Source organism: Sorghum bicolor, chromosome 4, assembly GCF_000003195.3.
Source record: "Sorghum bicolor cultivar BTx623 chromosome 4, Sorghum_bicolor_NCBIv3, whole genome shotgun sequence".
NCBI lineage: Eukaryota > Viridiplantae > Streptophyta > Magnoliopsida > Poales > Poaceae > Sorghum > Sorghum bicolor.
The window spans coordinates 8,816,122-8,835,831 of record NC_012873.2 but is presented as its reverse complement, the minus strand read 5'-3'; the positions used below and the strand labels follow the sequence as shown (position 1 = coordinate 8,835,831).

Sequence of the window (19,710 nt, the reverse complement as noted above, 5' to 3'; positions counted from 1 at the left end):
GCCTTGTTTAGTGGAACGGTAGCATTTTTGTTTTTATTTGACAAACATTGTCTAATCATGGAGTAACTAGGCTTAAAAGATTTATCTCGCGATTTACAGATAAACTGTGTAACTAGTTTTTATTTTCATCTATATTTAGTGCTCTATGCATATACCACAAGATTTGATGTGACGGAGAATCTTGAAAAGTTTTTAGTTTTTGGGTCAACTGTAAAACAAGGCCGTAGTAGGTCTTTGGGAATACGTTACTGTCGGAGGGATAGAGTCCTATGCCTATATGCACATGTAATCCGAGTCCTGCTTGTACTCGGCTATTAGGGCTTCTCCAACGCTACACGGTGGCTGTTAGCCTCAACCTCCACGTATGCAATTGATGTCCATCTCACATCTATCAGCTGCCTCGCAGTCTGTCAGAACAGCCTGCAGAAGCGCCGAGTGCTTTGTCTGACAAAAACTGGAAGCAGTCGTTCTCCCGAGCATTGGAGAGCTAGAGCAGCACCCTCACCACTCTTTTTCAAGGGACCACAGTACAAAAGGACAGAACTCTTGCAGTCGTAGGCGAGCTCTGTGTCAGAGGAGAGGTTGGGATAATTGATAGATAGGTGCTGCTCTATCTAGGTGGCCTATTACTTTTTTCTAAGGCTAATGCTTATAGTAGCCTGCGTTGCTGCTGCCCTTATCAGCCCTATATAATGATAATGATGCAATCGGCCGACTAAAGGTTAAGCCCGACGTCATACTCCAGGCCCAGGTGTACGATTCTTTTTGACAGCCGACCCAAACAAAAACGCAAAAAATAACCGTGAGTCAGCTTCGTCGCGCCGTCCTAGGCCTTGGTAAAATTTTTCGTTTTTAGGTACTGTAGCATTTCGTTTTTATTTGAACGGAGTAACTAGGCTCAAAAGATTCATCTCACAAATTACAGCTAAACTATGCAGTTAGTTTTTATTTTCGTCTATATTTAATGCTCCATGCATACGATCAAATATTCGATGTGACGGGGAATCTTGAAAAATTTCCTTAAAATCTAACAGCCGTCTTGTCTATTTCTAGACCTTTGTTTACTTCCAAAAAATTTATAAAATAAAAATAAAGCACTTTCGTTTGTATTTCCATCCAAAAGCCACGCAGCAGGCCAGGCAATCTGGAAGCCAAGCGTTTACACTGGCACATCCTTGCGCACCATATATCTGCTGCACCACCTATCGCCAAGCTTGGCCAGTTCCCAAGCGCCGAGCCGAGGAAAAAGCCAGCCCAATTTCCAGGGGATTCCATATAAAAGATTTCCTACTACTAGTAAAGATTTTACTCCTACAGTCTACCAGCGGCTGACAGATCGGTTCCTCCGGCTGGTTGCTGGCAGATCGCTTCATCGCTTTGTCACGACGCTGGCAGCAGAGCCTTCAAATCCTGTGTGTGCATGTGCAGCTGCTCCTGCCGCCTCCGCCGTGCTCCTTCGCTGGAAAGGTGGGACGGGATCTCTCGGGTGCGTTTCTGGAGGGGATCTCGCCGCCGGACGCGGAAAGCCCGTTTTTTTTTTTCCTTCCCCTTTTTTCTGTTTCTTGCCCCCCTTGTTCCTCGCTGGCAGCCGCGGGGGACGACGGGGGTGGCGCACTGCTGCTGCCGCCGCCGCCGCTGGGGGAGGGAGGAGTCGAGGCGTAGTTCGCTGTTGCAATTTTTTTTTTCTTCTTCTGATCTGACGAGAGAGATTTCTTTACTGTTACCTGCTGTGGGCATCGCTCTCGTGTCATCTCATCTCCATGTGGCATCTGCGCACTTGCTTGTTGCTTCGCCTCCCACTCTGAGCCCCCTTTGTCCTCACTTGGTTGCAGGGAACCCTGGTCGCCCGCTTCCTTCTTCTACAACTATTCTATTGCCAGCGCCCAGCGGCAGGCAGGCAGCGGCACGGGTAGATTGGGAGAGCGGCTCTTGGCTTGCAGTCGAGACGCCCTTCGTCGTCTCTGATCTGGACCGGAGGGAGCAGCTCCTTCCGTCAGTTGTTCTTGGGTGCGTGCCTTCGTGCTGCTTCGTCTTCGTCTTCTTGAGAGGTAAGACTGTGAGACACTCTTGTTCTGCAACAGACAATTGCGTTATCTCCGTTTCCAACTGGGTCTCGCGGTGCGTGTTCTGCTTCGCACGGTGCTTTAGTTCTGCTTCGCGCTTGCGGTGCTTGTTCGATGTGTTCCGTTTCCAACTGGGTCTCGCGGTTGCAGGAGCTGCTGTTGCGTGCCTTTGTTGGAGGACGAGATGTCGGGGGCTGTTCTTGTCGCCATCGCCGCCTCCATCGGCAATCTGTTGCAGGGGTGGGACAATGCCACCATCGCAGGTAAATCTCGCTAGATCGGTTTTACTAGGATGTTGCCAACTCTGTTCGAGTCGGTTTTCTAGTTCCATCAGATCAAATCCTTGGACACCTGGATCAGATGCTGCTCAGTACTAGTTGTAGTTGCTGCTGGGTGGTTATCAGATCGTGTGTAGTGTTCTCAATTTCTTATTGAATTGAAACTACCTGAGAAGTTCAGGTGGTTGTTGTTTGATTTTTCAATTTACCATCTATCAGAGTAACTTCCTCGCAAAGAAAATATCAGAGTAACTTGCATCTAACGCTGTCAGTTAAGAAAAGAAATATATTCCCAGGACTATAATGATTACAGTTATGTGGTGTCGAACTTACCTTTTGCTATGTTTTGTCCTGAAAATATTGGTGGGGTCATTTTGTTTTAGGATTAAAGATTATTAACAACACAATTGTTTTCTCCAGGTGCTGTTCTGTACATAAAGAAGGAATTCCAATTACAAAATGAGCCCACTGTGGAGGGGCTGATTGTGGCCATGTCACTTATTGGTGCCACCATCATCACTACATTCTCTGGGCCAGTATCAGACTGGATCGGCCGCCGCCCTATGCTCATCCTCTCGTCAATTCTGTACTTTCTCAGCAGCCTCATCATGCTATGGTCCCCTAATGTCTATGTCCTGCTGCTGGCACGCCTCGTAGACGGATTCGGTATTGGCTTGGCTGTCACGCTTGTGCCTTTGTACATTTCAGAAACAGCCCCTCCAGAGATTAGAGGTTTGCTGAATACACTGCCACAGTTCAGTGGATCAGGAGGGATGTTCTTGTCATACTGCATGGTGTTTGGGATGTCACTGTTGCCATCACCTGATTGGAGAATTATGCTTGGGGTGCTCGCGATACCTTCATTGTTCTTCTTTGGATTGACAATATTTTACCTTCCTGAATCCCCAAGATGGCTTGTTAGCAAAGGTCGGATGGCAGAGGCAAAGAAGGTGTTGCAAAAATTACGCAGCAAAGAAGATGTCTCAGGTCTGTTTTACTTTCGTCTCCCCCTCTATTGCTCTGTACTCCTTAACTTCCTCCATAAGAGGATTGCTTGTATATAAATTCTTATTCCTACCTAAAATGAAAGGCAGAGCTCCTGCCAGTACTTTCAAAAAAAAATTGACGCACATTTTACTTGGAGCTTTTTTTTTTTTGTTCCAGCTGACATAGCCTAATTGTTGCTCTCTCTAGTAATACTGAATTGTTAGTTAATTTGAGAAGTGGTACCTGTTCACACTATATATAGAGTGGTATAGAACTCTAGATTTTTCTTTTGAAGAATAACAAAATCAGTTAAATTCTGCAGAACGGCGATCATATATTACTTGATCATAAATGCTTGAAGAGACAAAATATTTCAGTTCGCTCAACATCTTATTTATATTTGAAATTTTATGTATAGATGTTTTATGTGGATGTACATATTAAGCATGTCAATAGATATAAAGTATATTACATTCTCATTTTGCTCTTTCGGTAATACCGAACTGTGATGCAACCAGAGTTATTGACATTGTATAAACTGCTGTTTTTTGGAAATTTAATTAAGTTGATTATGATTTCATCTTTAAGACAAAAAAAGCTTCATGTCTGACAGGAAAGACGAATACAGGTTAGACCCTTAACATTAGTTAGAGACTTAGGCATCAAGGAAGTTGTTTTGCTATAGCTCGGTGGTGTTTCATATATATTTGTTACTAATTAAAGTGCTAGCTTAAAACTTGACACTTAGCTATTTTATCCAACACATATTTTAGTTTCTGATTTAAAATTTATTTATATTTATATTTAAAAATGACGTATGCAAAAAGGCCATGTGATCATTCCAAGTATGCAATTCGCAGGTGAATTGTCCCTTCTTGTTGAAGGGTTGGAGGTTGGAGGAGACACTTCGATTGAAGAGTACATCATTGGCCCTGCCACTGACGCAGCCGATGATCATGTTACTGATGGTGATAAGGAACAAATCACACTTTATGGGCCTGAAGAAGGCCAGTCATGGATTGCTCGACCTTCCAAGGGACCCAGCATGCTTGGAAGTGTACTTTCTCTCGCATCTCGTCATGGCAGCTTGGTGAACCAGAGTGTACCCCTTATGGATCCGATTGTGACACTTTTTGGGAGTGTCCATGAGAATATGCCTCAAGCTGGAGGAAGTATGAGGAGCACATTGTTTCCAAACTTTGGAAGTATGTTCAGTGTCACAGATCAGCATGCCAAAAATGAGCAGTGGGACGAAGAGAATCTTCACAGGGACGATGAGGAGTATGCATCTGATGGTGCAGGAGGTGATTATGAGGACAATCTCCACAGTCCATTGCTGTCCAGGCAGACAACAAGTGCGGAAGGGAAGGACATTGTGCACCATGGTCACCGTGGAAGTTCTTTGAGCATGAGAAGGCAAAGCCTCTTGGGGGAGGCTGGAGAGGGTGTGAGCAGCACTGATATTGGTGGGGGATGGCAGCTTGCATGGAAATGGTCAGAGAAGGAAGGTGAGGATGGTAAGAAGGAAGGTGGTTTCAAAAGAGTCTACTTGCACCAAGAGGGAGTTCCTGGCTCAAGAATGGGCTCAATTGTTTCACTTCCTGGTGGTGGCGATGTTCATGAGGGTGGCGAGTTTGTACATGCTGCTGCTTTAGTAAGCCAGTCAGCACTTTTCTCGAAGGATCTTACCGAACCACGCATGTCTGGTGCTGCCATGATTAACGCATCCGAGGTAGCCGCCAAAGGTTCAAGCTGGAAAGATTTGTTTGAACCTGGTGTGAGGCGTGCCCTGTTAGTCGGTGTTGGAATTCAGATCCTTCAACAGGTAGAGCTAATTTAATCAGTTTACCACATAGAAGTTTGTTTCTTGTGGCTATGCACATAATAAATGAAGTAATTAATATCCAAGCAACTAATTCAATTAGAATTCTTCTTGAAGAGAGATCATCATACAATTCATTTTAAATGAGCAGTTCTGAAGTTTTAGATTATTATAAGTATGATTATTATTAAGTTGTATCCTAAAAGTTTCTCCACTAACTTGAGTTATTTTTTTTCCCACGTTCAGTTTGCTGGAATCAATGGTGTTCTGTACTATACCCCACAAATTCTCGAGCAAGCTGGCGTGGCAGTTCTTCTTTCCAATCTTGGTCTCAGCTCAGCATCAGCATCTATCTTGATCAGTTCTCTCACTACCTTACTGATGCTTCCTAGCATTGGCTTAGCCATGAGACTTATGGATCTTTCTGGAAGAAGGTAATTTATTTCTTTTTGTTTACATCATATTAGTATTGTCACTTAACAGAAATTTATAAATGCGCCCAAAGGATCCTTATGTACTATATTAACACCGTTTTCTGCAGGTTTTTGCTGCTAGGCACAATTCCAATCTTGATAGCATCTTTAGTTATCCTGGTCGTGTCCAATGTGATTGACCTGGGTACAGTGGCCCATGCTGCGCTCTCCACAGTCAGTGTCATCATCTACTTCTGCTGCTTTGTCATGGGATTTGGTCCCATCCCCAACATTCTATGTGCAGAGATCTTTCCAACCAGGGTTCGCGGTCTCTGCATTGCCATCTGTGCCTTGACGTTTTGGATTGGAGACATCATTGTCACCTACAGCCTTCCTGTAATGCTGAATGCTATTGGACTAGCAGGTGTTTTTGGCATATATGCAGTCGTATGCTTGATTGCCTTTGTGTTTGTCTTCCTTAAGGTTCCTGAGACAAAGGGAATGCCCCTTGAAGTCATCACTGAGTTCTTTGCAGTTGGTGCGAAGCAAGCGGCTGCAAAAGCCTAATTCCTTCCGTACCTTTGCCTGCAACTTTTTGCACTGTGAATTATAAACTTGAAGGGATCTCACCAAGAAGCTCTGGGAACTTTCGATTTGTATAAATGGTGAGGGAACAGATATCTGCTCATGCTCCGCAAGCGACAGCAAGACTCCCTCGATGGCAAAGAGCAGTTGTTAAGTTGTCAATGTTATTTACCATATGTTGTTACCTATTAGTACTGTATTAGTCAAGCTATTCAGCACTGGTTGTTAGTAGAGATGTTTAGAACAAAGATACTGATCTGATCCGGTGGTATAATATTCAAATCTCAAATAAAGAAAATACCGTTTTCATATCACCTTTGCAAGCTTTTTCACTACTCAATATGATATTACCACACTCCTCGGTTCTCATTCAGAGAGAATCAATTGCAGGCTAATATTGTAAACTCTTCCTATGGAGTTGCTTGGACACATTTGCGAGAAGTTGAATTCCTGATATCATATGTGAGATATTAAGCTTAAGTGACTGTATACCAGTTTATATCTCCTTAAGAACATAATGCCACTACAAAAGCAACTAAAAGGCTCAGTCCATTGATCTTGACTGTCTTGTGGCTAGGATTTATTGCCTGGCGGACATTTTGATTTTGCGTATCTGGTGGCCAGAATTTATTGCCTGGTAGACGTTTACGTTAAGTTGAGGATCCAATGACCGGTTGAGTACAGAGGATAACTGTTGTACCTATGAAGAACAAAACAGGAATCGTCTAGTTTGAATCTTAGAAAATAACTATTTGTTTAGGGTGAACGGCTCTGCATTGTTGCATTGCTATGAAATTACAAGGACTGCTGAACACCACAATATCGACATGAATAGATTCTGAAAAACAGTAAGGACTTGAATTTGATCAATCCGAATTCCTTCACTAATTGAACAATGGTATCTCATAACACATTGAACAATGGTATCTTATAACATGCTAACATCATATACTGATGCAGTCAACACCCTCATTTGGAAACATGAAAAGAAAAGAACCTATCCACCTGAGATGCACAAGTCACTAATTGGCACAAGAATCACATGCAGCATCGGTGTTACATACATCATGGCAAGAAGATATACCTTTCTGAAAAAGCTACGCAAAAAAGAAAAATGACTGGGAAGTGGCTTCGCCAAATGATTATCTTGATTTATGGTACTCGTTTTGAAGTGCTGCTAGCTCTTGCTGGTGGAGTTGCTTGAGTGGTGGTACTTTTTCGCACACCAGTTGTGACTGCAATTATGGAAAATATATGATGTGAAACTAACAAAATGGTATGTGCATATGAGACAACACACAAGGAAAAATTAAACTGCACAGAAAATAAAGGGAGTAATAGTAAAAAATGCCATGACTAATCGTTCTTTGTCAAGGTTTCTGTGAGCTGTTGAAGAGTCACATGTATACAAGAAACCTTAAGACTTACAATATTATTTCTTTATTTTTGAACTAAAGAGCTTCGATAAAATTGTATCGCAGTACTACTATTTAGATTGATTGCATCAAGAGTTGGTAAGTTGCACTGACTGCTATATGGATATAATTCTTTCATGGCCTGCTTCATTCCCTTTAATAATGGATAGCCTAATTCGATTTCTCAAGATAACTTGTTCTAAAAAAAAACCTTGTCAAGTTGATCATAATGTTTGGCAATGCAAGTACAGACTAGAGGCAAATCCATGTACAAACAAATATTGACATAGACATCTGTTTGGTACATTCTATTAGTGTTCTCCTGTCATATCAAGTTAATCATCTATAGAACTACTGAGTCAGACTCAGATCCATTTACCCCAACCATCAGATCCTCAAGATTAGCATTCCCATAAAATTAAGTTGTAACAGAAGTGCAAGCTTTTAGAGGCATCTTACCTGAAGATTTAGGAGCAGGAGGATCTCTTGGTTTAGGCCGCAAGCTTGATGCTTGGCCAACTTTTGGTACTGTTAGCTTCTGGACTCGACTTACTGCTTTGGCTCTGCATGAGAAAGAATGAAGAAGTTACAGACAACAGCCAAGGCCAGAAACCATTCTGCAGAATTTGCAAGAGCTAAATGACAAATGAACAAAAATATTATTAGATCTAAGATTATAGATAACGGGTAATACTCACAACCGCTCTTTTCCAGCAGTGGATGTTTTCTCTTGTTCTTGGTCCACAACGTTGTTAACTGAACTGTCAGTTTCTGCACCCGTGGGTATACCGCCATCTGATACATCACTTAGCCTTCCATCTGAATCACCACCAGGATCAGCAAAGTTCTGGCCCAGCTGTCGGGCCTCATCAGTAGAAAACATGGACCCAGCTTCGGAATGCCTATCACTGATGTCAGAGAAGTTGTCAAGATCAGAAGCTGCCCCGCTACCAAAGCTTGCCACCTTTCCTAGAGATGTCATTCCTGGAGAAGAGGCCGAATGCTTCAACACAGAGTCACCATGTTTCGTGGATTTCAGTAGGGAGTTGCTACTGTTGGCTATTTGCAATCGCTCAATTTCATCATCCTTCTTTGCAATGGTATCTTTGAGCAGTGAAAGCTGCAGGTGAAAAATTAGATGTCAACATCTGTATGTTTCCTTCTGGATCAAGTTCAGCCACCTAGATGACATATTTTGAACATGACATTCTTGACTTCTTTGCATGTCCAAAAGTCAAGTCATTACCTTCACATGTTGCATCTACTGTTTCGTATCAATCGCCCTAGCATGGATATAAGTGAAGGAAAAGAAAAAAAAGAAATGATTACCTGATCCATTAATTCTTTGACATCTTTGCCCTCCTTGTTGGTCCTTGCAACACCTAGTTCTACCCCAGACACACGTTCAGCAAATTTCAGTGTACTTAAAGTCTCAGTGTATGACGAAACATCTGGGTTGACTTGCACAAACATTAGAGTCTTTGCATGCCCACCTAAACGTGAAAAAGTTTGTGTGTCAAGAAACCATATAAAAATTATGATGTAATCCAAACTTAATTTCTAGTAAAGAAGATCACCCAAAGAAGTTTGTAAGACTTGTGTAAGCTTGCTATTTCTGTATGGTACATGAGCATTCTTTTGTGACAAAGAAAATATAACATCCCCGAGTGCAGCCAAAGACTTGTTGATGTGCTGTGCTTCTTTGAGCCTGTCTCCTGTAACTGCAGATCGGTCCACCCTTTCACTTCCTGCAAGGTCCACAAGATGCAGAGCACCACGCAAAGTGTTACCGGTTTTCAAATCCTGGCCCTGGACATGAATTGTCACAACACTGCACAAAATAAATAAACAAATAAATAAATTGTCCACAAGCAAGGTCTCTTTATACAAAAGACAAGCAGCACAAGTAATTTACCTGTGAGATCTGCTACTCCTCTCGTTCAAGGCTGTTGCACTCATGGATCTATTGTTGTGCCCTGTTTGCATTAGTTGAATAACATGAGAAGTCGAATCAACAGGACACATTGTTGCGTCAGGAACTGCAAGTCCATTGGGCTGGGTGGTATTCTGGATCCCTAGTGTGCGCAAGTTAAGGAAAACGAGTGCCTTGTTGCATCACTTCAGTCAGCAAAAAAAAAAAACAATGGTTTAAATTTTTTTTTGATGGTCACAATGGTTTAAATTCCTATAAGCAATATGATGTCAGTAGAATCTGAAAAAGGATAGCAATGTGTAACCAACTGAAACTCAATATGGTATCACTTAACTCATTGAGGTTTTAGAGAAACTAAGTTTTTTGGCATGATATATTGAGTGGTTGACTGGAGTCTTCCTCCACCCAAGTGCTCCTAAATGGGATATCGAGGGAATTCATCTATCGCTGGTGGGTACTACAACAAGGAGATCCTCTCTTTCGAATGTTGTTTCTACTGATCAAAGATACTTTATATCATGATGATGAGGGCTCAAGAGGGTGAGCTGCTCCAACCCCACTCTTCTCAGCCTATCGGACACCGGCTGTCTTTGTATGCTGATGAAACAGTCCTCTTCCTCCAACCAGATGCAACAGATATAAATTTAACACTTGGTACTCTACATCATTTGGGGAAGCTTTGGGCCTTTTTTCTGAAATGATCAAGCAATGTGCTGCCTATCCGGTATTCTTGTGATGACAATGCAAGAGTACAGGAGTCAGTTTGTTTACTTAACAATGGCAATTGATCTTCCTCCTTGGGCTATTAAGGCTATTGATAAAATCAGAAGTTTGATTTGGTTAGGGAGGAAGTTAGCCAATGGAGGTCACTGCCTAATAGACTGGCCCAAGGTGAGCCACTCACTCGCTCAGGGGAGCTTGGCGGGCTTGGTATTTCTGACAAATGTCTTGGATGGGCATTACAAGTGAAATGGTTGTCTACAAAAGGCTGACCCAAACAAGCCATGGTCGATGTTCTCAATTCAGATAAGTGGCTGCATTCAATCTCTCTTCCCCCTAGCAGTGATTGCAGAGGTTGGTGATGATGACACCAACACATTATTCTGGAAAGATAGATGGTTGTTTGGCAGCAATTGAGGATTTAGAGCCTATAAAAGAAGTGCCACTAAGAGAACAATAATACTGTTCTCTTAGTGACACTTCTTTTAGGCATGAGAGCACAATGCTTTACTTCAAGGTGCTATTAGTTTTGGTCCTTTGGGAGTGCATCTGGAAATCTTGGTCACCCAGAAAATGCCGTTTCTTCCTCTGGCTGGTGGCTCATAATTGCTTCTGGACAGCCAACCGCTTGGCACAGAGAGGTCTTCCACATCTTGGGACCTGCCAATTTTGTGATCAACAGTCAGAGACTATCCAACACCCACAATAGGTGTCATGCGTTTTGGCCCAGCAATTCTAGTATTTTCTCTTGCAAAGAGACAAGCTTGCTGTCCTCTCCCCTCAACTTTTGGAGAACTGTTTTGATGACTAGGTGGTGTAGAGCTTGTTCTGCTATGGGTGGTCCCATCCAACAGCTCCTAAACTCGCTCATCATATCATGTGCAATGAGTTTGTGGAAACACAGAAATGACTGTGTTTAATGGTGCTACTCCGAGCCTATCCAAGGTCTTATCTCTCCATGAGAGGAATCATAGCTTTGGGTTATGGCATGAGCTAAGGGGCTCTCCTTCCTTACCACCTCTAGCACAGTTAGTTAAGTTTGTAGGTTGGGTCGTTGTCTTCCTCCTTTTAACAGACGCAAATGTTTTCTTTCAAAAAAAAAGAAAACAAAAAACAGACGCAAATGTTATTGTCATATAAGTTGGGGGAGCCCGGGGAGTGGTGGGTGTTAGTAATTGTCTTATTTGCAATGAATACATACTTTTCCTTCATGTTCAAGACCAAAATAAAACTGTAATGCATAAGTGGGCTAATAGCAGTTACGGACTTGCATAACAAAAATATGTATTCTTCAATTAAGTGGAAAACTATACTGAAACAAGCCTTGAATAAGAAGGATATTTCTTCTGTGAGCCACCGATACCAAGTAGATCACGTATTTGCTCGTTGTAGATCTCAACCATTTGAACACCAAGTTCATATTTAATTGCGTCTCGTCGATCATGTGAGATATTGAAAAGGTCATTTAGTGCTCGATAGTTGACGCCCCATTCTTTCTCAGTTGCGTTTTCAGGCCCCATCTGAGCAATTCATTGAAACAAAGTATTGTGAATATATCCTCCATTGCAGAGGAATCTAAACAGACTAAAAATAATAATTCAGTCCTGACAGCTTCATACCATTGTATGGGTTTTCCCTGATCCAGTTTGACCATATGCGAAAATGCAAACATTGTAGCCATCAAGAACTGATCTAATTAGTGGTTGAATATCCTTGAAAACTATATCTATAACAAAAAAAGAAAGAAAGAAAGAAAGATATCACAACAAAGTGCTATTTGATGAATACTTATAACAATTAAATAGATTTAGCAAAAGATATATTTTTTGTTTCATATCATGAGCACCTTGTGTAGTTGTAGGGCCAAAAACTTTGTTGAAAGTGAAATTCTTGCCAGCTTCCTTTCCCTTCTTTGTAGGGTTTGATAAAACCAGTTCACCATTCTCACCAATATATTCAACTGAAGTGGACTTCTCATCCTCCCAGGGTCGAAAAGGTCTTATCCGGCAATAAACTCTGATATTTCCTGCTCAACAAAACTACGTTAAGCTACTATTTTTGGCCTTGCAGTCTTATGTTTGACATAGGTAAATCAGACAAAAAGAACTATTGTTTACAATTCAAATAGGCACCTTTCAGTTCCTGGATCTCGTTGAATAATTTTCTATTATCTGCAAGAGCTGCATGATATTTTTCTGCAGCATTTGTTACCATCTTAAGATTTTGTCCTGTAGAAAATTAAATTAAAATTTTAGAACTGACCTATTGACGAAAATAACATTATGACAATGTAGGCCATAACTAGTCACAAGGATTCATTCTCACCAAGGCCAGAAAGTTCTTCAAACCATCTTTTTTGACAATTTAGTATTTCAAGCCTAACCGAAACAGAAGAGAGCCTCAATTCCTGAAGAAAAAGAGAGCTATACACTTCAGTTCACAGATATTCACTGTAGGGATAAAAAAAGAAGAGTGGGGGAGGGAGTGGTTTGGCCAATACCTGAGCATTCTTTACTTGCAAACCAACAAATTTGTTTACCACTATTTCCTTCTCCTTCCAAAATTGGATTCTAGATTCAGTAGATTCTTCAAGTTCTCTTCTCCTCTTGGTAGAATCTTCTAACATGAGTTCTATTTCTTTTATCCTCTGTTCGAACTCCTTATTTACTTTGGTAGCTTTGGTCTTTAATTGCTGAGTCTCTGCCTCATGAACCTTTTTTGTTGCCTCAAGTTCTTGCCTGAGTTGCAAAATTATGTTTTCATTCATTTCCTTGTCTGTGACAAGTTTGACTACATCTTCCTTCTTAGACTCTAACAACTTGATGCTCTCCTCATATGATGATCTTAATGTTTCGAATTCCTGCTTAAGTTTCATAATAGTATTTGTATAATCCTCCTTCTCTTTTGTCTCTGCCTCATGCAACTTTTTTGTTTCCTCAAGTTCTTGCCTGAGTTGCGAAATTATGTTGTCATTCATTTCCTTATCTGTGACAAGTTTAACTACATCTTCCTTCTTAGATTCTAACAACTTGCAGCTCTCCTCATATGATGATCTTAATGATTTGAATTCCTGCTTAAGTTTCATAATAGTATTTCTATAATCATCCTCTTTTGACTCCGACTCATGCAACTTTTTTGTTGCCTCAAGTTCTTGCCTGAGTTGCAAAATTATGTTGTCATTCATTTCCTTGTCAGTGACAAGTTTAACTACATCTTGCTTCTTAGATTCTAACAACTTGGAGCTCTCCTCATATGATGATCTTAATGATTCGAATTCCTGCTTAAGTTTCATAATAGTATTTCTATAATCCTCCTTCTCTTTTGTCAACCTAATTATCTCACCCTTTTCCATTATCGACCTATCTGCCTCTTCACCTATTGATTCTTTTGTGTCGTCAACATTACCTTTCTTCAAATCAGATTTATCTTCCTTCTCCTTCATCAATCTGATTATATTTTCCTTCTCTTGCAGCAACTTAGCAATCTCTGCCTTCTCAAATGTTAACTTGGAAATGGCATTATTATTCTCCTTAATCAACCTATCTCTATCGTCATCTATTGCTTGCTTCCTATCCTCAACCTTGCCACTAGCTAAGTTGAGCCTATCTTCCTTCTCCTTCATTAGTCTAATTATATCTTCCTTCTCCTTTAGCAACCTAATCATGTCTTCCTTCTCTTTTGTCAGTTGGACAATAATTTCATCCTTCTCTTTTGTCAGTTGGACTACAACATCATCCTTCTCCTTAAGTAACCTATCTTTATTCTCATCTGTTGTATGTTGTGTATCTTCGACAGTGGCAGTTTTCATATGAACCATGTCTTCCTTATCCTTCATTAGCCTAATTGTATCATCCTTCTCCTTCAACATCCGAATCATATCTTCCTTCTCTTGTGTCAATCTAACTATAGTTTCATCCCTCTCTTTAAGTAACCTATCTACTTTATCATTATTCAAATCACCCATATCTTCCTTGACCTTCAACAATCTAACCATATCTTCCTTCTCCTTCAGCAACCTGATCATATCTTCCTTCTCTTTAAGCAACCTAACCATGTCTTCCTTTTCTTTCATCAATCTTACCAAGTCTTCCTCATATTGTATTAATCTAGCCATATCATCCTCTGATAGTTGGCCCTTGCCTTCAAGTTTGTCTTTCTCCACCTGTATATTTAAAGTGAACTTCCATGACATGAACCACTCAATTGGTTCTTAAACCAAACATATTCAAAGGAATGAATTGCCAATATTAAGATAAACTCAGTCATCTTAGTTTAAGCTACGACAAAGATAAATAGATGAATTACCCAACTATTTAACCATTTGATGGTGATGCCACGATCATAGAAAAAAATATTCACAAAGTGCAGACAATGCACAAAAATTTGGGAAAAGCAGCCTATAGATAGTTGGTTCACAGAAGGTATAAGAATTTACATGTGTTTGTCCACTTGCCCCACCAGCCAATGCTTCTAGCACTCTTATCCTTGATTGATATTTCTCTTCACGAGCTTTAATCAGGTTATTTTGCTGCAGACAAGTAAGGAATCACAAAGGAAAAAAATATAGTGGCAAAACAAAGTCAAATAGAAGTTTGTCTCACATTCCGTATGTGCCCGGCCTGGGTAGAAATACGCCTTTCAATCTCCGCTATGACCTTTCTTAGCAAGCAAGCAATGCGCTACAGTGATGAAATTGAACATTCATTTATACAAGGAAAGTTGTTAACACATATAGCATTTTATCCTCTTAAATGTGGAAAGAACAAAATGACTACATTGATTTTTTGAGAAGCCTACATAAGGTATTTGTCCATTCTTCCTCTCGATGCTCTCATCGAGGATGCTGTTCAAAACACCCAAAAGTGACTGAGTGGGAGCATTCTGCACAAATAAGTAACACAATCAATGTTATTAGCATGTAAAGTCGGAGACAGGATGAAATAAATCTTGTCTATTTTTCAACTGAACATCGTTGCACGACTCTTACCTCCAAGCTCGAGGATTTCATCAATTCAGAATATTTAGAGCCTGGTAGATCAGAATATCCATGTTTCGGCTGAAATACCTGTGATGGAGAATAGGCATCGGCTCCAAAGGAAGGAGAGTATGACTCTGGAAACAAGGATGACAAAAACAAAATGTTTCAACTAGCAATCTGAAGCTACTCTATAAATGAGCAGTTGTCATTGTCTTAACACTATCGAAACAAAGGCATTGTTTACCTGACATAATGGGGCTTGTGAGTACCCTTTGCAGCTTGCCTCCCATGTTCCTCCTGCTTCCTTCGCTGTCACATCTAGTGAGGAAGGGAGGGCTATGGTGGTCTTCGCCGAGGCGTGATGGGAACCGATCCTTTAGAGCAAGAATGCAGGTAACGACAGTTGACATTTCCCCCTATACGGACGATGGATGAATTATCGGCAACGTCAATGAAGAAGGAAAAAAAATTGATGCATGGCACCGTGGCATGGACGAGGAGCGAGAAGGGACTAACCCTCTCGAGGTCATAAGCGCTGAAGGTGGGCACGCCCATCCGCTGGATGGCGGCGCGGAACCTGCCAGCATTGTCTGTGGCCGCGTCGTCCAGTAGTGCACCGGGCAAGAGTCTCCGCAGGAGTGCACAGAGCAGCCTACCATTGGCGAGCACGGCGCGTAGGTCTTCATCGGTGGCCTCCGGCGGCAATGGTAGATCTGGGAACAGGGAGCGCAACCACCCAACGGCGTCTGTCCGCCGCCTTGCTGCGCGGTAGCAATCATCACCACCGAGTAACCAATCAGTTGATAGATTAACCTCTACGAAGCAATGGTGAAAAAGAAATGGTAATCAATGTCGATTGTTACATGGGTCTGGCGGCACATTGGGCTCGCGGAGGAACATGGAGGAGGGGTGGAAACGAAGCGGCGGTGACGGCCGCGCGCGGGATATAAGGATGTTGCCATGGACGTGGGGCGAGGGAGGGGGTCAGGTGAGGTCAGGAGGGAATGGGGTGCGCGAGAGGCGCGGAGGCCTCGGCTGCGTGTGCCTATGCGGCCCACTATCTCCCTTCTGTCAACATTCGGTTTCCATTAATAGATTCAGATTTAGGAGGAGGGCATGTTGTTTGTGAAGATTTAGGATTGAAACATTGGGAGCCAAGGTATCTGCAAAGATTTTTTTAGAGACTCATAGCCATTAATCTTTAATAAAGGAAGTCAGAACTTAGCCATGTCAAATAGAATAGGTAAGAGTAAAAAAATATGACAACAAGTAATAATAAAGGCAAATGAGCTACATATCCAATCCAGAAAATACATTTATCTAATGAAGAAAAACTCTAAGGTATAGAATTCTGCATGCAACTGTATATCCATTAATAGATTTATAGTGTTTGTGCTAAATATAGGTAGACATGCATATGGACAGACATGGGAGTTGGAAAGTAACACACGCTTACCACCAAGCCAAGGCAGCCACTAGACTATACTACATGGGCAAACTGCATGCACTAATTACTAATTATCATCATTAGCTACTAAACATGAGATTATATGGCAGTATATGGCAGACCAAACAGGACGTTGACGTTGGGGGTGTGCCCGGCCCCCTCCAGACCCGCTTCCACCGTGGACGGCAGGGCAGTGGCACCAGCTTGGCTGCCGTGGACCTCCTCGCGCGCACATTGGGCCTCAGGCCAGACAGTGGCCCATAATCGTACGACTGACTTTGGGCCGATCTTGGGGACAATCCGCTGAAATTTCGTGGGCTGTCCTACGTGTACTGCTCATCCGTGAAGTGCAAATCTGAAATTGACTGGTGAAAAAAAGTCAATTTGACCCCTTAACTTTTCCGGTGTTCTAATTTTCCTTCTTTCATTTAAAAAAAAACTGATTTTCTGACCACCTTAAATTTTTTTAATCATTTATTTTTACACCTAGAGCAATTTTGATGGTAGTTTTTGCTATTGTGGTGCAACATCACCTGTCCTATATGGCGCTTCGTCGGCCATGGCCATGAGGAGTTTTTAATAATATATCCAAATATTTTAAAAATCATAATTTCTAGTTTAATGTTAAAAAATCATATAAATTTGATTTAGCTACAAAATATGCAATTAGTTTTATATAGAATGCCTAAATTAAAACTAGTTGAATCTTATATGGACTTTCTTTGATGTTTGTTTGCTAAGGGCACTCACAATGCAAGACTCCATCACAGAGTCCAAGACAACTAATTACATATTATTTATGGTATTTTACTGATGTGACAACATATTTATTACAGAAAACGATAGAAAAAATAAGACTCTAAGTCTTATTTAGACTCTAAATCCACATTGTTCGAGGTAATAAATAACTTTAGACTCTATGATAGAGTCTGCATTGTGAGTGCCCTAATGACGCTCTCATAGTCAATTGGACGTTGATGACCAAGTCACTTTAAGGACAACACAACCATATCATATTTAATACTCCATCCATCCCAAATTGTAAGTTATTCCAACAATCTTGGAGAGTCAAAGCATTTCACGTTTGACAAAAATAAAACTTCTATGAAATTTCTAAGATTAAATTTAGGATTCTTGATTGCATTATTTTTCTATGTTAAAATATCTAGATACTCTTTTGAAAATTCATTTGTAATGGTTTTTCTTTAAAAAAACATAAAAATATTTATAGTCCAAGTTGTCTCTCAGAATTTTCAACTTACTCCAATTTGTCCCTCGTAGTTGACATGATGCCATATAGAACGGTTGACATGGCGACATATCAGTAAAAACCACCGTCGAAACCGCTAGAGAGCAAAAGCAAAACATTTTTAGCCAAATAGGAATTTAGAAAAGGGGTCTTTATTGATGAGAGAGGAAAATCAGATTATACCATGGAAGTGGAGGTTGGTTGAAATTTTTTTATTTTATTAGTTGATTACACAACAAGATTTTGGACCTTGTTTAGATTCAACTTTTTTTTAATTTGAGTACTGTAGCACTTTCATTTGTATTTGGTAATTATTGTCCAACCATGGATTGAATAAGCTCAAAAGATTCATCTCGTAAATTATATGAAACTGTGTAATTAATTATTTTTTATCTATATTTAATGCTCCATGCATGTGCCATAAGATCCGATATGATAAAAAATCTTGAAAAGTTTTTAGATTTTGGGTGTAACTAAATAAGGCATTGCTCTTTGTTTTTATTCTTTTGGCCGCACAACAACAAAAAAAGTCCGAGGACAAAGTGCAGTACAATACAGCGCCAAGTTTCAAAACCTCCATTTCGCTTGCTTGGCTGCTTATGCAGAGAGAGATAGAGAGTTTGAAATATGGCAACATGATGTTTAGAATGTATGGAGTATTAAATATAAATTAAAAATAGCTAATTATAAAGATTGTAATTATTTTACGAGACGAATCTTTTAAACTTAATTAGTTCATGATTTGACAATGTGGTGCTAAAGTAAAACTAAAATAAACATATGTTAATAATAGATTAATTAGGTGGAAAAAACGAGACGCGAGGCGTTGCTAGGAGCTTTATAGGGCGCTTTAGCAGGGAAATCCAAATCCCGGGGTTTTTGGGATTGGGAAGGTTTGGTTCGGCGTCGGTGGTCTCGGCCGAGTCCAATTCGCTCACGGCGAGAGGAAGAAGATGGGGCGCCGCCAGGTGGGGTCAGCGCGTCAGCCGGATAGGGAGAGAAAGGAGGTGGGGCCCGGTCATCAGCCAACAGAGAGAGGGTGGGGTGCACGCTCGGGGAGGGAGGAATTAGGCTGGGCCGCGGAGGAATGCTGGGCCTCGGCCACGGGATGAGAGCAGGTAAACCTTCTCTTCATTTTTTTTCTTTTCTTTTCTTTTCCAAATCATTTTTTAAATAGAATTTTGAACACAAATAAAACCAAACACACAGTAAAATAAATAAATATTCCAGCATGTATGCACAAGCATGTTCCTAACCTTATGATAGATTTTATTTTCCATAAAAATTATTTAAGTGCTAAATTAAATGCTCATAAAAATACTTAAATAAATCCAATTAAACTCTATTAAAAATCATATTTTGGGTGTTACAACAACAACAAAAAAAGTCCGAAGACAAAGTGCAGTACAATACAGCGCCAAGTTTCAAAACCTCCATTTCGCTTGCTTGGCTGCTTGTGCAGAGATAGATAGAGAGTTTGAAATATGGCAACAGGATGTTTAGAATGTATGGAGTATTAAATATAAATTAAAAATAGCTAATTATAAAGATTGTAATTATTTTATGAGACGAATCTTTTAAACTTAATTATTTCATGATTTGACAATATGGTGCTAAAGTAAAACTAAAATAAACATATGTTAATAATAGATTAATTAGATTTAATAATCTCATGAAGTACTGAAAACTTGTATAATTTATTTTATTAGTACTGTCGGAACACTCAATATGACACTCATATGACACCTTAAATGTTCACGCCCTAATTTAAACAAGTTCTTAAAAAAATTAAGATTATTCATCTCATCGAATCTTTAGAC

At 40.6% G+C, this 19,710-nt stretch overlaps 2 protein-coding genes across 4 annotated transcripts; one reads left to right on the top strand and one right to left on the bottom strand.

The window, feature by feature from the left end:
• Positions 1,226 to 6,462, top strand: LOC110434532 (monosaccharide-sensing protein 2-like). Of its 3 annotated transcripts, none has more exons than XM_021458714.1 (7): positions 1,226 to 1,467; positions 1,833 to 2,048; positions 2,214 to 2,326; positions 2,762 to 3,328; positions 4,189 to 5,153; positions 5,397 to 5,584; positions 5,692 to 6,462. In XM_021458714.1, the coding sequence occupies exons 3-7, from the start codon at positions 2,248 to 2,250 to the stop codon at positions 6,128 to 6,130; spliced, it is 2,238 nt and encodes a 745-aa protein (XP_021314389.1). In that variant the 5' UTR covers positions 1,226 to 1,467; positions 1,833 to 2,048; positions 2,214 to 2,247; the 3' UTR covers positions 6,131 to 6,462. The 3 variants fall into 3 exon arrangements, with proteins under 3 accessions (XP_021314389.1, XP_021314390.1, XP_021314391.1); XM_021458715.1 differs by having other exon boundaries at positions 1,238 to 1,486; positions 5,692 to 6,457; XM_021458716.1 differs by lacking the exon at positions 1,226 to 1,467 and having other exon boundaries at positions 1,741 to 2,048; positions 5,692 to 6,457.
• Positions 6,971 to 16,138, bottom strand: LOC8073799 (kinesin-like protein KIN-14D). The gene is made up of 19 exons (XM_002453519.2): positions 16,058 to 16,138; positions 15,711 to 15,955; positions 15,439 to 15,610; positions 15,204 to 15,328; positions 15,014 to 15,097; positions 14,818 to 14,895; positions 14,652 to 14,744; positions 12,717 to 14,378; positions 12,542 to 12,623; positions 12,349 to 12,444; positions 12,063 to 12,242; positions 11,836 to 11,942; positions 11,558 to 11,736; positions 9,479 to 9,643; positions 9,141 to 9,394; positions 8,893 to 9,056; positions 8,262 to 8,683; positions 8,023 to 8,126; positions 6,971 to 7,383 (listed from the first exon to the last, which is right to left on the bottom strand). The coding sequence occupies exons 1-19, from the start codon at positions 16,092 to 16,094 to the stop codon at positions 7,301 to 7,303; spliced, it is 4,332 nt and encodes a 1,443-aa protein (XP_002453564.2). The 5' UTR covers positions 16,095 to 16,138; the 3' UTR covers positions 6,971 to 7,300.

Excerpts from the sequence above, each read along its gene's own strand:
- LOC8073799 (XM_002453519.2), bottom strand. The coding sequence starts at position 16,094 with ATGTTCCTCCGCGAGCCCAATGTGCCGCCAGACCCAT. Across the intron at positions 15,956-16,057 it reads CAATGTGCCGCCAGACCCAT|CAAGGCGGCGGACAGACGCC; the intron begins GTAACAATCGAC and ends GCTACCGCGCAG. Across the intron at positions 12,243-12,348 it reads CGAGATCCAGGAACTGAAAG|GAAATATCAGAGTTTATTGC; the intron begins GTGCCTATTTGA and ends TTTGTTGAGCAG.
- LOC110434532 (XM_021458714.1), top strand. The coding sequence starts at position 2,248 with ATGTCGGGGGCTGTTCTTGTCGCCATCGCCGCCTCCATCGGCAATCTG. Across the intron at positions 3,329-4,188 it reads CAGCAAAGAAGATGTCTCAG|GTGAATTGTCCCTTCTTGTT; the intron begins GTCTGTTTTACT and ends TGCAATTCGCAG. Across the intron at positions 5,585-5,691 it reads ATGGATCTTTCTGGAAGAAG|GTTTTTGCTGCTAGGCACAA; the intron begins GTAATTTATTTC and ends CGTTTTCTGCAG.